This window comes from Amblyomma mixtum, chromosome 9 (assembly GCF_055824585.1).
Source record: "Amblyomma mixtum isolate Tamu chromosome 9, ASM5582458v1, whole genome shotgun sequence".
NCBI lineage: Eukaryota > Metazoa > Arthropoda > Arachnida > Ixodida > Ixodidae > Amblyomma > Amblyomma mixtum.
Window position 1 is genome coordinate 19,284,217 of NC_143020.1, and position 16,337 is coordinate 19,300,553.

At 48.6% G+C, this 16,337-nt stretch overlaps 1 protein-coding gene across 3 annotated transcripts in view; it reads left to right on the forward strand.

Moving 5' to 3' along the window:
* LOC149328433 (uncharacterized) overlaps positions 1-16,337 on the forward strand; it is a 98,511-nt gene that overhangs the window by 50,124 nt on the left and 32,050 nt on the right. For all 3 annotated transcript variants that reach the window (XM_089561986.1, XM_089561987.1, XM_089561988.1), the window contains exons 2-3: positions 11,424-11,559; positions 12,765-12,875. In XM_089561986.1, coding sequence (XP_089418112.1) covers positions 11,488-11,559; positions 12,765-12,875 — 183 coding nt within the window. In that variant the 5' untranslated portion in view covers positions 11,424-11,487. The remainder of the gene's footprint in view (positions 1-11,423; positions 11,560-12,764; positions 12,876-16,337) is intronic.

Here is a 16,337-nt window from a genome sequence, read left to right on the forward strand (position 1 = left end):
CTTCTTTCATGCTGTTTCGGTTTCATGAACCGAACGGTGGCTGTGACGTGTACTTGATGTTTAGGTCATGTCACGCACGAAGAAACAATATAGATGCGGGTACAGAGTTCTAACTCACTACAACACTTAAATCAGCCCGTTTCAATAGCTAGAATCACAACAAACGAGGTATCAGCAGTTATATTGGCTTTTTTTTTGTGCTTCGCTTGTCCTAAACATCAACTACACGTCGCAGCCACAGCTAGGTTGACGAAATCGAAACCGTAACAGTCAAGAAAAAATTAAGTTATATATTATTTAGGGGTCGCAGGCGAATACTAAGCGGTGCTATGTATACCAATGTCTGGCGTGTCGTTTGAAGGAAAACACGCAAGCAAAAATTTGATGTCTACGGTCCTCTGCAGTCTACAATCCTCTCGCATTAAAACAGCTGACTGCCGCTGGAAACAACGGAGGGCAGCAGACGGCGTCGCTGCTGAAACTCTGGGGGGCGGCGTCTGTAGAGTACTGATAAGGACGCGCATGAGTCATCGCGGAGGCCACGCGTCATCTTCCAGATAAGGGGCTCAGTGCAGTCTTCTGGACGATGAGCAATCTCCCTGTTCCGCTCGCACGATGTGTACCGGTATCTCACGCGCGAAGTTTTTTTATCTGCTTCTATTTAGGCTATGGCGTCTACCTCGATTCGCCTATCGTTTCTCCTTATCAGATCCGGCCTGTTTCCCTTTGTTTTGGTTCGGTAGCCTCGTGTTGTCTGCGGTGGCTTATCTGTCGTCCGTCAGTGGACGAGTTGGTGTGCGCCGCAGCTCCTCATCCCAGATACAGCAGAGACCATCTTCCACGTCCTTTGCCTGTTCTATGTCGGGCTGATTGTTGGGAGGGCACTTCGAATGACCAGACTGCCCTCTTAGAGTAGGTTCCCACAGGCTGCCGGGTGGGAAGTGGTCAAGCCCGGTGCATTGCGAAAGGGGATACTCCGTTACTTATGTCTGTGCGCAGGTCCCGAAAGGGATCACACATTAGGGAGCTTTAGAGTAGGGGGATCGTATCGGTTACGAGGAAAGGGGAATAGGTTTGGTATTGTTTGGTTTAACGTCCCGAAGCGACTCGGGCTATGGAGGGACGCCGTAGTGGAGGGCTCCGGAAATTTCGACCACCTGGGGTTCATTAACGTGCACTGACATCGCACAGTACACGGGCCTCTAGAATTTCGCCTCCATCGAAATTCGGCCGCCGCGGCCGGGAGGAAAGGGGAATACCGGGGCGCTAGTGCGCATGCGCGGAACAGTAGCGCCCCCTCTGATTGTATGCGCATGCGCACTCGCATCCATCTATTCCCCTAATCGACGGCCTCCCCGTATTCTAAAACTCCCAGTTGTTCGGGTGGGTATCGTCACACTTCCTCACGTTAAAGATTTCTCTCTGGCGGGGATGATGATGACGACGATGTTGATGGGACGTCATGTTCAAGCTCATGCTCTAGAGGCGGTCCGCCGCATTGCACCGCGGTGGTCTTCTCCACAACGTGGCTACCTTCACGCAACGGTTCCACAGCCGACGTCAAAGACGGCAAAGACGGGTCTTAATATTAATCTGCGGAGAGCTGTAGTTTCGTTGACGCCCATGAAATTTCCAAGCATGGCGTTATATGGAGTGCTTATGACTCGATTCTTTTGTTAAGCGCGATTGACACTCACTCTGACTCCCTTGCCTCTTGGCCGTTACATCGAGAGCTCTGAGACTGATTTTATAAATGCGAAAGTTTTCTTTTTTTATCACTCAGTGTTCAGTTATCGGCCGAGAGCGGGCGGTGATGCTCTATCACTATTTCTAACATTTTTTATTTGTGAGCAACTTTTGCTTTTCATTTGGAAAGATGTACAGTAGGTTCAGATGTGGCGTAATGAGTTAGGTTTCATTATTATTTTTAAGGCTGAAAGACAACCTTTTGGACGCCTCCCATTTCATCGTTCTTTTAGATTTTAGGGTTATTTCTGTAGTTTTTAGTTACGAGAAGTCTCACGAATACAGTTCGTTTAGCGCGCTATAATTATGCGATACAGGACGGTGGAACGAGAGAGACTACTCTCCCTGCTGAAAAAAAGTTCTATGATGCAGTAACCTCATAGAGGCTTCATCATAGAATATCATACAGTCTGTATGATATATCATACAATATGTATGATAATCTATGACGTCTCTATGATGACTATGATTTTACAGCAATGTATGACATTTGTATGATCATTTTCTATGATTTGTATGATAAGTATATATTTGTAGGATAAACTATGAGTTTATTGCATCATAAAACTTTTTTTAGCAGGGCTGTAACCGTCCTGCAGATCATTAATTGCATTAACACCTCTTTTTCGGCTAGTTAGGGCATGCTTGAATTGGTGAAAAAATACCGTTGAGTTTTCAGTTAGCGCTTGTGTCTAGTCTTAGTTTTTTCTTGTGGTTTGCATGGTTTGGTGCTATTTTTTCAACAGTTCAGTTTTCTCACTGTCAGCATGGCTTCTACGTCTCGAGGTCGGCTGGAGATTGACGGTTTTGTTCAGTTTGTTCCATGCTTCTCGAGCGTCTGCGATACTATGAAGCACTAAAGTCTGGCTCCCATTCGCAAAATCAGCTCCTGACCGCAGCCGTTGATTATGTATTTACGAAGACCCCTCATGATGCTTCTGCTTCAGTTCAGTGTGTTCATGATTGTGCCTTTGTAAGGGTTTTGTAGTTATACTTCCCAAGTGCCGAGTTAGAAATTTTCCTGACTGCGGCCGCGTTTCGATGGAGGCGAAACGCAAGAGGCGCCCGTGTGCTGTGTGATGTCAGTGCACGTTAAAGAACCCCAGGTAGACGGAATTTTAAGAGGAAGTCGCTTAATGGCTCGTACTGTCGTCCGTTAGCAGAGTGTCACACCTTTGGCAGCGTTTAACTCGTGCTAACTCGGGAGCTAAAAAAAGATAGGAGAAAACCAGTGGTTGCTTCGGATAGAGGAGGAAAACATGAACCTAGAAGCCACTTTTGATGACTGTAGATTAATTAGCTAATTAATTAAATAACGCGGACGTTAATATAGCCACGGGAATGGTGTGACGTCACATCCACCGGAAGTCGTCACGGCATAGTGAAAATTGTCCCAAAATGGTCGGAAAAACATCGGATTTGAGTGAAATTAGAAGGAAAAATGTGTAATTAAGCGTAATTAACACTTAAGATCCCCGAAAGATGTATAATTTGGGTATCGATATAGTCACGGGAATGGTGTGACGTCACATCCACCGGAAGTTGTCGCGGCATAGTGTCCTCGGCTTTCGCATCTCGACACTTTGGGTCAAATAGGACGTAACTTGCTGCGTTAGTTTACTTTTCTAGCTTCTGCCTTTAATGCACTGGTGTCAGGTGTGTTCATTTATTGCCTGTCTGAGAAGGACCGAGCCTTTGTTCCGCATCTGCCGGCGGTAGCGGAATGCGCGTTTGTCGGGGCTTAGTTTATTTCGTTCGCGAGCACACGCGCGCAGCATTGGTAATCGATTCTCTCTCGCGCACAAAGCGCGCGCCTGCGTGGGGAACACAGACGTCCCCCGAGCCACTGCGTCCGCATGCGCGTCTCACGTGCGCTTACTCGGCCCGATCACGACGTCGTATGTAGGTTGGCAGCAACTGCCAAGGGGGGAGGGGGGGGGGGGGGGGCTTTGTTGAGAGCCGCGACTGTGAGGAGGTCTGCGGGTATCAGGGAAGGAACCAATCTAGTGCAACTTCAGTGGAATGCGGCCGATGCACTGAAACAGAGCGCGGTCAAGCTCGACTGGATATAGGTTAGACACACTTATCAGTCCCAGCTCCCATAACCTTCACGAAGCGTTCCGGCTAATAAGAACAGGCGATTGGGCTCACCTAGCGGGCGTTCTCGCAACACGCTCCTGCTACGCGTAGTTTCGTGTAACCCCAGTGGTGCGAAGGCCTTGTGGGAGGCCTCCTTAGTGGCAGTTGTGGGGTTCGACCATCAGTGCTGCCGGGTGCACTCCAAACAGAAATGAGTGAAAAGGGAAGTGCACTGTCCTCTGTCGCGCCCTCTGTCCCTTATTTATAAAAGGTTGGGCGCAACTAAAGCACAGCTTTCTCCCTTTTTACTTCCACGTAGGCGTATTCGTGCTGGGTGCACCTGCCGGTCTTAAAATAGCTGCAAGATTTCTCTGGTGTTCGGCTTGGGCGGCAGGGTGCTTAATGCGTGATGACCGATACTTCTTAAAAGTAACGGACTGGATTCCAAGAGCAGGCAAGCGTAGCGTGGGGTGGCAGAAAGTTAGGCGGGCGGATGAGGTTAAGGAGTTTGCGGGGATAGGCTGGCCGCAGCTGGCAAACGACAGGACTAATTGGAGAGACATGGGAGAGGCCTTTGCCCTGCAATGAGGGTAGTCAGGCTGATGATGGTGTTCCCCTTCTCTCAGTGACATGCTGTGGAAGATGGGCCTTTGACTCTGCTGCCTCGAGTGGACGAGAGATGCTAGTTATGGCGCTTTTTTGACAACGCTGCCCTTGCGTAATTAAAATCGAACCGCTGCGAACTCCAGAGGCCACTAGTCGCGTTTACATGGATGCGACAGAATGCGGTAAGTTAGTGAATTGGTTTTCTGGGAAAGGAAATGGCGCAGCATCTGTCCCCCATATCTCGGTGGACACCTGAATTGCGCCGTAAGGGAAGGGGTAAAGGGGTGACTCAGAGAGAAAAGAAAGGAAGAGGTGCCGTAGTGGACGGCTCCGGAGTAACTTCGATCCCCAGGTGGTCAAAATTAATTCCGGAGACCTCCACTACGGCACCCCTTTCTCTTTTTTCACTCCCACCTTCCTCCCTTCCCTTGCGGCGATGTTCAGGTGTCCACCGATGATGATGATGAAAACTTTATTTATAACAAGGGAGTTTTGGACACGTCGGTCCTTGGGCCCCCGCACGGCCCCACTGCACTCAAACGTTCATGTCCCGGAGGCTCATGACGCTGGCAGCCCGGCCGGTGGCGATGGCTTGCTTGGCCGGGTCCTCGGAGCGCAGTAGGGTCTCCCAAGCCTCACATGAGGTAAGGTGCTCCAGGCCCCGCAGGGGAGGATCCGCCGGGCAGAGGAAAAATATGTGACAGATGCTGCGCCATTTCCTTTACTCAAAAAACCAATTTACCAGCTTAAGTTCCTGTTCACAAGGCACTGCGCGCCCGCTCGTTGAAATTTCACGTTCTTGTGCCGGTACGGCCGTTGTATAACGAGTTGCAGGCGCCGCTCCACCCACTCTAGCGGATGAGCGTACTGCGCATGCGCGCTTTAGCGCCCGCTCCGTTCCGCTCAGCGGACCGTAAAAGCAGCCAGCTAAAACTGCCTATTAAGAGAGGTTTAGCATAGCGCGATCAGCTACCGCAAATCGATTCTTTGAAGAGGCGCAGGCGCAGATGGGTTCCCGCGGAAGCGGATCGCGATAGCTGATCGCGCTATGCGAAATCTCTCACTGTCCCCAGCTGTTAGACCGTATGCAGTTCGCTAAGTGTTTGATGCATAATCCTAAGAGATAATGAGCACATTATGTGTTTAGACGTAGCCTCTGTGCATTCTTTGAGCTGTCAGAATGAGTGAGAGATGCATCATCACGTCTTTCTGTAATAAATGGAAACGCTATATCTGTCAACACCTAAAATCAGATGTGTCCTCGGAAGATGTCATTGCAACTGCAAACTTCTTAACCATTTCGGGAGCCAGTTTTTGTTTCCGTCAAAAACAAATATTTCTGACTTCAAGAAAGATAATTTTTTTTTTAGTTTCACAGCGCGGAAATCCGACGGTGTGAAGTTTCACAGTGGTGGGAAATGGTAACGTTGAAATGCCAGGATTTCTGAACTAGACACCCCAGGGATCGCTGAATAATTTCGTTTTCAAAAATGCACATTGATGTCGGAATCGAGAAAAAAAATTATTTTATTACTGATGGTGAAGTCTGTATAAAATTGGCCGACGACATGCTACCCAGTGTACTGTTTTACGAAATATTTACTGCGTTCGATGCCCCAGCAAGCCTATTTATCACGTGAATGAAAAGTCATCTGGAACAAAGCAATCACCGCTAGGTGCTGCACTAAACAATTGGCAGTGGCTATGCAGTACATACGTAGTGAAAGCTAAGGCATAGCTTGGTTAGCCTTATGCGAAGCGAGCGGAGGCGAGCTCAACGACGAGGCGCGCGGTGTGACGTCATACCAGATGGCTCGTCCGCCAGCTGCGGCGGTTGCTAGGCAACGGCTCAAGGCCGGTCTCTGAGCCTCATCGGAGCACCGCCACAGTGAAATCGCAAGTTTGTGGCCAGTGTCGCTTTCGCTACAAAATAGCTGCGAGTTAGCTATGTATACAGTTGTGTATAAGGCGCCTCAAAAGGTTGACTTGCAGGCTTAATTTGTACTTCTCTACAGACTACAGTTCGGATTACTTTTAAGCATGAAATGCTTTTAGCTCCCGTTGTCGGCAGTGTGGTGACGTCACGCCGAGACCGAGAGCCATCATCCGGGCTCTGAAACGAGAACATCCGGGCACCGTACGAGACCACGAGATTCAACGAGACTTTCTAAGCCCTCCTACGGGACCGGCATACAAGCGCCGGTTGCTCTCCAAACGAGTCACAAAAAATAACTGCTGCCAGTGTGTTCTCAATGTTTATCAAGATATCAGTCGAGCTGTGCATTTGATAATGCACGGAATTATAATTTTCGATTTCTAATAACGCGTGGAAAAAGCACATACATGCCACAATACACTTCGTTGTCATATGTGATCTGTTAGGGGCTTTGAGAGAAGGCCGCTTAGAGAAAGAGGGGAGCTCCAGGGCGAGAAGGGCTTTCGGCTGAAAAACTGCTTTCGCGCTCTCCCCAAGGATGTTGCTGCGGTCCTACATTTTTATATTACCCGTGTGCTGTGCGATGTCAGTGCACGTTAAAGAACCCCAGGTGGTCGAAATTATTCCGGAGCCCTTCAATGCGGCGTCCCTCATAGCCTGAGTCGCTTTGGGACGTTAAACCCCAATAAACCAAATCTTTTATAGTACTTTTCTACTGGTATGCGACTGTGATCGTGTATAATTGTCACTGTGATGTGACAGCCTGACCTCACAGATATCGGCGCTGACGTATGTGTGTATACCCCTGTGCACAAGCACACCGCGTGCCTTGCAATTCTTCAGTCACGCGCCTGTGTGTATAGATAAAGCAGAGCAGCGGCCGTGACGCGTTCGCTTTCGTTTCCACTCGACTCTTATCCGAGTGGCGAAAGGGGCGCTTTTCAAACAACCCGCGAGATGCGCGCCCCGTCTCCAATAATCGCTTTGGGTGTAGCGAACGTTTTACAACGGAAGGCGAGTCGTGTTTATAGAAGGCATGTGGACAGTTTACTCGGTGTCGTCTTCAATGACGCGTATGCAGGCACAACGGGGCTCTGCACTGAACCCATTCAAGGCTATGCAGGGTGTCCCCCAACGAAATGTAACCAAGCTTGTAAAAAGAGAGGATGTTCCCTAGCCCCGTGAGACCATCTGAGGGTTGTACACAGTCGCGTGTCCTAGTCAGCGGTAGTTTTTCATTATACAAAAGTAATTAATTAGCAGAGACTAATTAGCTAACTTTTTAATGATTGTCTTCAGGAAGAAAGTGTCAATTCAGAGTTCTAGATCGCATAGAAAAATAACCGGTTGTCGTGTTTGCAACCAAGTACCACTGATACAGCTTCTTTTATTTGCCTTAAAAGAAAGCCTGCGAAATACAAAAAGAACCATGTGATAGGGAAGGAGTGAGTATGTGTGTGTGTGTCTATATATATATATATATATATATATATATATATATATATATATATATATATATATATATATGCTGGTAACGTGTGGTTTCTATGACTCATACTCTTGGTTGATAGGGAGTCTCCTTCGATCCCGATTTCCTTCAGCGAAGATTGGCGCAGGCATCAGTGAACTGCTCGAAGTCCGCTGTGGTCGCCCGACAACTGTGCCCTGTAGTCTGCGTTCAGGCCACGGACGTCAGTTTATTTCGACACATAGTGCGCATCTTGCTCCATAGATGTCGCCGTGTTCGCACACGTGCTGTTAATCACGCATTGAAACGTGAGCAACCGAAATCATTTCGTGGAGAAATCTTGCTCAGAAGCGGGCTGTATTCGGTATCTTACCCTATGTCTCATAACTATGTTTTTATAGCTTTAGGCAACAAAAAATATAAACTACAAGCATCATGCGCGCGGTTTACCCATCGTAGTAGTGGTTTCGCACTATAGTAAACCATAAACGTGGCGTGCCCAAACGCCATACAATCTGGACGACTGCAACTAGGATGGCGTCGCCACCTAGTTCACGCATGAGTCACCCTCTCATCAATCGCCTTATCTCGCCACTTGAGGCTGTTTCGCGCCTATCGGCGTTTCCGAGGCAATCTGCTTTGTATATGGCGCCTACTTGACGCCGGCTTGTCGAGCGACCAGACGGCCGTCGCTTATCGGGACCACTGCTGCTGGCGCAGCTTGCATGTGGTCTCGGCTGGGAAAGGGAGAGGAGCTAGAGCACTGTTTCGTCCGTCGGGTGGTCCCACTTGCCCGCTTCCTACGACGCTTGCAGCGATCGGCTGCAAAGGCGTGGACGGCCGATCGGCAGCTGGACGGCACGTGCTTTGCGGCGGTTCTTCCGGTCCTGATCCGACGCGGCAGTGACCCGAACGAACTGGGCGTGTTTGGGGTTTTGTTCGCGCCGGGTTAAGGTGCAGATACGGGCGGCTGTCAGGGGCGATACGCAAAGTGCGGCGTCCGTCCGCTAACGGATGGTGCGCCTTGCGCATTCTTGTTGCGGAAGCTTTTTGTACAAATTGCCAAACACTGGGCTAAACGGTTGGAAAAAGAGCGTTTTTGTGTATATTCGGAGGAATTCGCTCTAGTTTTCTTGCAGTGAGCGTCGCGGCGGAAGGCTTTTGCTATGCAGTTGAGTTTTCATCGTACGAAAATGACCCCCTTTTTGCTTTCGAAGCGGTGAATTTAACCGTAGAGGCAGCGGGCTCGCCGCTGCGCACGTCAGTTGAGGCCAAAAACACGGGTTCGGCTGCGACTGCCGTAATTATAGATACCACGTGGCAGAAACGCGAAAGGAAAGACTTTAGGTAGTCGAAGTTCCGGAGCCCTCAACTACGCGGCGGCTATTTCTCCCTTCCTTCTCCTGCATTCCTTCCCTTACGGGCGCGGTTGATGTGTCCACCGAGGAGTGAGGCAGATTTTGTTTTTAATTTCTTCTAAACCTATTATCGTTATTACTAAAGGCACACTGAGGGTAAATAGAAGCTGGCTTCTGATTACGAGGATACCAAAGCTGCCACCGAAAACGGAGCTTTTATAAACTTGAAAGGACAAAAAAAAAAAAAGGAAATACAGGTGTCGCCATCAGCGGCCGGTTTGGCAAGTAAAATGCATGCGTGTACACGGATCTTCTGCGCGGATCCCAGAGTCTACGCCACGCCGCCATTCGCCCCAAAACGGTTGGCAACCCGTACTTTTCGTTAATGACGTCACGAGTTTGAATCGGCTGGAGGCGAGATTTTTAAATCCAATTTTCTCGCCAATAAATGCCGTTTGCTACCGGACAGACGTCAACTTATATCCAGAAAGAAGCCGAGGATCGATCATTTTAATCGAGAAAAATTACTGGATGCAGTTGTCCTCGGCGGCCGTCTTCGAGAACGTGCGGCCTGTGTTCGTGTGGATCATGTCGTGCTGCCGTGTTAGAAAGGGTTGCAAATAGAAGGGCAATATTGCCCTGCCCGCACCGCCAATTGCCCCAGACTGCTGACAGTGCTGGTTTCCTTTCCTGTCCTCTCCCGCGGGTGGCCTTGACATGCGTGCATGCACTCCATATACCAGGTGTTTTAGGGAAGCCCGTCACTAATTTTTAAAATTAATACTTTTACGTCATAGTACAGCGGCCGCCATCTTTGGGTCCAGAAAGCGCTGGGAAATCTCGAACCTGTTACTTTTTAGTGCAGTGCAGCAGAAGCTAGGCCGGAAAGGGGAGGGGGTCCTCTGTCTCCGGTGCTGTGGGTCGTTCATTATTTGGACTTATGGTGCTAAGCGGTGAATGGGGAAGTTGGAGGTGGGTGGGATGCAAATTTGCTATAGTGCTGCGCTGAAGAGGCCACTCCCCACGGCACCGGGTCAAAGGAGCTTTCCTGCCTAGTCTCTGCTGCATCCAAAGATAGGCGTCTGATTGCAGTTACAGATTTGCAGCCGGTCTTAGTAACAACCATATCAGTTTTTAGTAATTTCGAAGCCCCCTTACCCTCGCTGCTGTGGCTCAACAAATCTGGGCCATTGATAGCGCCGTTAGAAAACCGCGCTTCTGCGGGGAACGCAAGGCGACGCCCCACCAAACTGCGACGCTCCATATGCCTGCACATTGCTGTACCCACGCTTGGCTGCGACGCGCTTCTTGCAGCGTTGGGTTGGCCACCGGAATGCCGGCAGCGTATGCATAGCTCGCTAGGCGTTGCTAGGCCTAACCTGCTTCGCATCGAAGCCACAGCGCACAGTGCCTCGTAACCAGCCGCTGTCTTTGAAAAGATGACTGATAAACTTATCAGTACAGTGAATCAGTAAAATGAAGGTATAGTTGGTTTTCGGCAGTGAAGGACGCCAGGCGAGGGGTGTATCTATAGGTTGACTTCACCGCATGATAGTGATGTGATGTGGAAGATAATGAGTAGAACAGACCAAAGGCCTTCCTTGAGGGCGCTCCACTTTCACTTCGTCACGTGGTTTCACCGCGCTAGCGCTACTAGCAGGTGCCGAAGTCCACGCCGCCTACCCGTCTCGGATCCAAGCGCTAAAGTGACCGAAGTGCGCCATTACAAAAGCTGCTTACAGAGGCGCGACTGGCGCGGCGCACCGTTCAATGTATCGAATGTTCCTTTGAACGTCGTTTCGAAAAACTGGTACAGTAGGGATATAATGCTGCGTGGAGTTTTCGAGGGGATGTTTTGACTTCGATGTGGACAATATTTTGATTTGGTTTTGTATATCCCGGCGTGATATATCATCGAAAAGCTGCTGGAAGATTATCTAGTAATGGACCATCCACCTGATGTGTCACATCTGGGGATGAGCACGTAGTGTGCCTGCCGGACCGTTTGGCGCCACGTTATGAAATTTTCCTTGCGGAGGGACAGCGTATGGGTAGTCATCTGTCAGGCCGTCTTTGGCATCCTGGGAAAGGGAGTGGCTGCAGTGAAGGTTGCCCACTTTCAAAGCAGGCCGTCTGAGTCGTCTTGCATGTTGTGGCACATGTATTATGCGTGGATATACTTTTGCGTGGGTGAGAAATGACCGAGACTGTGGTGGTGGACGCCTTGCAGGCGGACGCGATGGTGCGGCGGGCGGCGCCTGGCGGTGGCCGCCTGAGCAGAGGGAGGCGAAAACATGGCCGACCAGCGCGTGTCCCTGGTGGGGGCCGCCCAGCTGGCCGGCATGCTGCGCACAGACCCTGCACGGGTGAGTTGCCGGCTCCTCTTCTTCTGTGGGTGCCTTATTAACTTTTAAGGGTAACGGAGTGGATTCCAAGAGAAGACAAACGTAGCAGGGGGCGGCAGAAACTTAGGTGGGCGGACGAGATTAAGAAGTTTGCGGGGATACGGTGGCCGCCACTGGAAAAGGACAGGGTTAATTGGAGAGACATGGAAGAAGCCTTTGCCCTGCACTGGGCGTAGTCAGGCTGATGATGATGATGATAAACTTGTGGCTTGCCTGTAAGTTCGCTTACGAATGTGGGCAGGAAGAGAGAAGGAGAATTTAAGAACACGAGACATCTTAAAGGGACATTGAGGAGGGAGTCATCCAGTATGGATACAAATGGATAACATTATTTCTGCCCCCCTTTGACATAAAAAAAATTCCACCCATGTTGTAGCTCCCAAATTCTGCAAAAAAAAAACAAAAACAAAGAGCCCTACTTACAGTCCTTGCTATTATTGAAAGCATTGCACTGAAAGTACTGTTTGAGACATTTATTTTGTTCTTTTTATTTGTGGTTACAGTCATGTAAACATTGACGTGAAGATGATGGAGGTCCCAGAGACGTCCACAGGGTATCCACTTTCATTGTAGGACGTGCAGATCTTGATCACTGGTGCTCACATTTCAGTCATAACTTCCTGTTTAGTGAAAACATTCTTGAAAAAACCTCTTTGCCTCTGCTTCAAAAACAGCGTAAGTGAAGACACCAGGAAGCACACGTGGCAGCTGCCGATTAGCATTAGCAATACCCTGTATATGACTGCACGGGGCGTTGGTGTTTTTTATAGCAGAGACATCACCGAGTTGGCACTTTTTCCACACACTTCATGGCAGAGAAAGTCATGTACCTGGCCAGGGAATGCCCTTACACTGTGCATCCAGTGAGTCCCTGATTGTGCTGTGATTTGAACTCAGTGCCTCCCACAATTCCCTGATTGTGCTGTGATTTGAACTCAGTGCCTCCCACAATTCCCTCATTGTGCTGTGATTTGAACTCAGTGCCTCCCACAATCTGGGCTGATGCTATAACATTGAGCCATTTCCTTGGGACCATTGCTATACAATGGTCTGTTATCTGTGGGAGTAACATTAAGGACTGTTCTACTTGTTGAACACTTTGTTGTTTAGGAAAATGAGTTGTGTATGCAGTATCTAATTGGTCTCTTTCCAATTGGCTGTCACAGGTGTTGGTGATTGACAGCCGGCCCTTTCTGGAGTTCAACACATGCCACATCCGGGGTGCCGTCAACGTCTGTTGCTCCAAGATCATCAAGCGCCGCCTTCAGCATGACAAGGCATGTCTGAGCACTGCATCTGCAGTGTATTGCCCTGGGTTACTGTTACTACTGTTCTGACGCAAGGCATATTGGGATCTTTGGGGATGAGTGTTGAATTGATTCAGAGGAGTGAGTTATTAGGCACCCAGAGGTAAGGCACCACAAGGGATGGTAATAATGCCATCATGGAAATCCAGATTTCTTGTATTTAGTATGTTTTTCAGAACGTTTTTAAAAGCAAGCAACCCTTTTATAGGTGGATAACCATATGACGCATGTATTTGATTTCATTAAGAAGGGTACAATGTATGTCTGCATGCTACCCGCAAAATAGACAAACACAATATGTACCAAATGCACAGAGCAGTCAGAAATTCATATGTGTAATGCTATGCAATAGTCACTGTGGAAATTCTTAATGATGCTTTAAGTTTGTTAAGACTGCTTAGGTTCATGCAATTTTTTTTCTGGCAGGTTATGCTTGTCACCTGCATTTTCAACGTTTTCATTTATGGAACCTTCATTAAGCTCAGTGAAGACTCTCTGAAATGTTCAGCCCCGCCGCGGTGGCTCAGTGGTTACGGCGCTCGGCTGCTGTCCCGAAAGACGCGGGTTCGATCCCGGCCGCGGCGGCTGAATTTCGATGCAGGCGAATTTCTAGAGGCCCGTGTGCTGTGCAATGTCAGTGCACGTTAAAGAACCCCAGGTGGTCGAAATTTCCAGAGCCCTCCACTACGGCGTCTCTCATAGCCTCAGTCGCTTTGGGACGTTAAACCCCAATAAACAAAACCAAACCATCTCTGAAATGTTCACTATTCATAAACAGTACTCACTCTCTGCAGTCACTGCCTAGCCGGTGGACCCTATTTTCGTAATAGGGCTGTTTACAAAAGCTCTGTAATGTCTTTGATTTCATTTCTTGGGCTATTACATCTCTGAATTCCCTTGCAAATGCAAGGGAATGGAGGCGAAATGCTAGAGGCCTGTGTACTGTGCGATGTCAGTGCATATTAAAGAAACTCAAGTGGTTGAAATTATCCGGAGCCCTCCTCAATAGCACCTCTCGTAGCCTGCGTTGCTTTGGGATTTTAAACCCTATCAACCTTCTAATAGAGCGGCTGGAGGGGCAACAATTGTTGACTGTATGTTTTCATCCACTCAGGTCTAACTGTTTAGGTATATAAGTAGCATGGAGTTGGCATGTTAGACGTCCTCCATTCACCTGTGAGTGTAGAAGTAATGGGAGACCAGTCTTAGTACCTAAAATTTGCAGTGGTAGGAATAAGCCTTTAGTCTATTTTTTTTTTTTTAACGGCTGTTGATTGTTAGCTTTGCGCATTTAGCCTGACCACAATCACTTGCTTGTTGAAGCTCATCATAAGAATGGATCAATGAAATAACTTCCTTTTCAGGTCATTTCTCAGTTTACAAATCGGAAAAGGAGTCCTCCTGTCTTTGTATACACACACAGAAAAAAATATGCATACATAAGCAGCTTAGGTTTAGGTTTATTAGGGTTTAACGTCCAGAAGCAACTTAGGCTGTGAAGGACGCTGTAGTGGAGGGCTCCGGAAATTTCCATGACCTGGGGTTCTTTAACGTGTACTGACATCGAACAGTACACGGGCCTCTAGAATTTCGCCTGCATCGAAATTCGAACCCGCTGTCTTTCGGGTCAGCAGTCGAGCGCCATAACCACTGAGCCACCGCGGCGGCAGCATAAGCAGCATTGTGTAACAGAAGGGAACAATTGAATAAATAATGCAAGCAATCATTTATTGCTCCATTTGTAGCTATACATTGTTAATACATTTTGATATTTTGTTTCATATGAGTAAAGCTGTGAAAAAATAGTGAACTTTCCATGATTACCCACTCTTTATTAATGATAATGACAAGTTATGACAGTGAACTTTCGATAATTACCTACTCATTAGTGATAATGACAAGTTGTGATTTCAAGGGAATTCAGAGATGTTGCAAGGGAATTGAGAGGCTAAAGCTAAAGGCTAAGTTGGAAAGTTGTGAACTTTCCCTTAGTTCTCATTAGCGATAATGCCAAATTGTGATTTGAGGTCAATCTAGGTAAGCTGGTATTTAAAAGAGTAGGAATAATACCGCTTTTCATAACACTTTTGGTGGCAACAGTTAATTAGAATACTGATTACCGCCACCGCGGTGGCTCAGCGGTTACGGTGCTCGGCTGCTGTCCCGAAAGACGCGGGTTCGATCCCGGCCGCGGTGGCTGGAATTTCTTTGGAGGAGAAATTCTAGAGGCCCGTGTACTGTGCAATGTCAGTGCACGTTAAAGAACCCCAGGTGGTCCAAATTTCCGGAGCCCTCCACTACGGCATCTCTCATAGCCTTAGTCGCTTTGGGACGTTAAACCCCAGAAACGAAACCAAACCAGAATACTGATTATTACAAGCAGAGCTGGTCGACTGGCAGGAAGGAAGGGCACTAAACAACTTGCATAGCCCCCCCCCCCCCCCCCTGCAGAAATAGACGGCTGGGGATGAGCCAGCACGAGAATAGCCGTGCGGGCCTTGCCACCGCACCTTGGTTTCGGAAACGGCCAGCGGCCACGGTTTTCTGCGTGAACACGGGAAGCTTGTCCGGAAATAGAGGGGGAAAAATTTTTGTCTTCGACAGCACTTCAAGGCCACTATGCGTAGTTGAACACAGGCAGAACATCCCGTTGTTTGCTTCGAGCAGAAGCATTGGTGGCAGCCTTTCAACTTGAGTCTGTATTATGGCAGTTGGGCCGTACTGATGGAACTGAGGTCAGAAAATAAAATTTTGTGTGAAAGGAAAGTTGCTTTGATTTTTTTAGACTTTTAGCCCCGTTACAAAAAAAATATCGAGCATTTTAAAGGGACAGTGAGGAGAGCTCTATTAATATTTTTTTAAAGAGAAATCCGATAGTTCGGCATTTCATGGCTTTGTTGCCACTTGGATGGCTGCGAAAGATGCATTTATTTCTAAGAAATTTGGATTGAATGTTGAAAAAGTTTTTCCCGCCGCTCTGATTGAAACTTGGGATTCTCTTATGACGACATAGGACTAAGTGACGTGAAGCATGACGTGCGCAAGGCATAATGCAGACTCCGTGATTTCTGGCGGCCAGCAGTGCGGCCTAGCAGCAGCCGAAAAGAAAGCTACCGCCGGCCGCATGTTGAAGGCATCTATCGGCTATTGCGGCCGTCGCTACCGTCGCTTCGTTTACGTTTGCACCGGCGTTTTGCCAGCGTTAAGATGGATCCCGTTCTCGAAGTCGTCGACGAAGTTCTCGCAAATAGACACCTAAGAATACCGTCCACCTTGTTACCGTTAGCGGAATACCGGGAGCCCACCTACCGCCGGTGAGCAGGCGTGATTCGTCCCGATGCTGCAGGCGCGCGCGTAGCTGCCGTGTACGTGGCGCCACTTGGCGACATCAAGGAGATTTGCGCATGCATTGGCTGCGCCTCAGTGATTCGT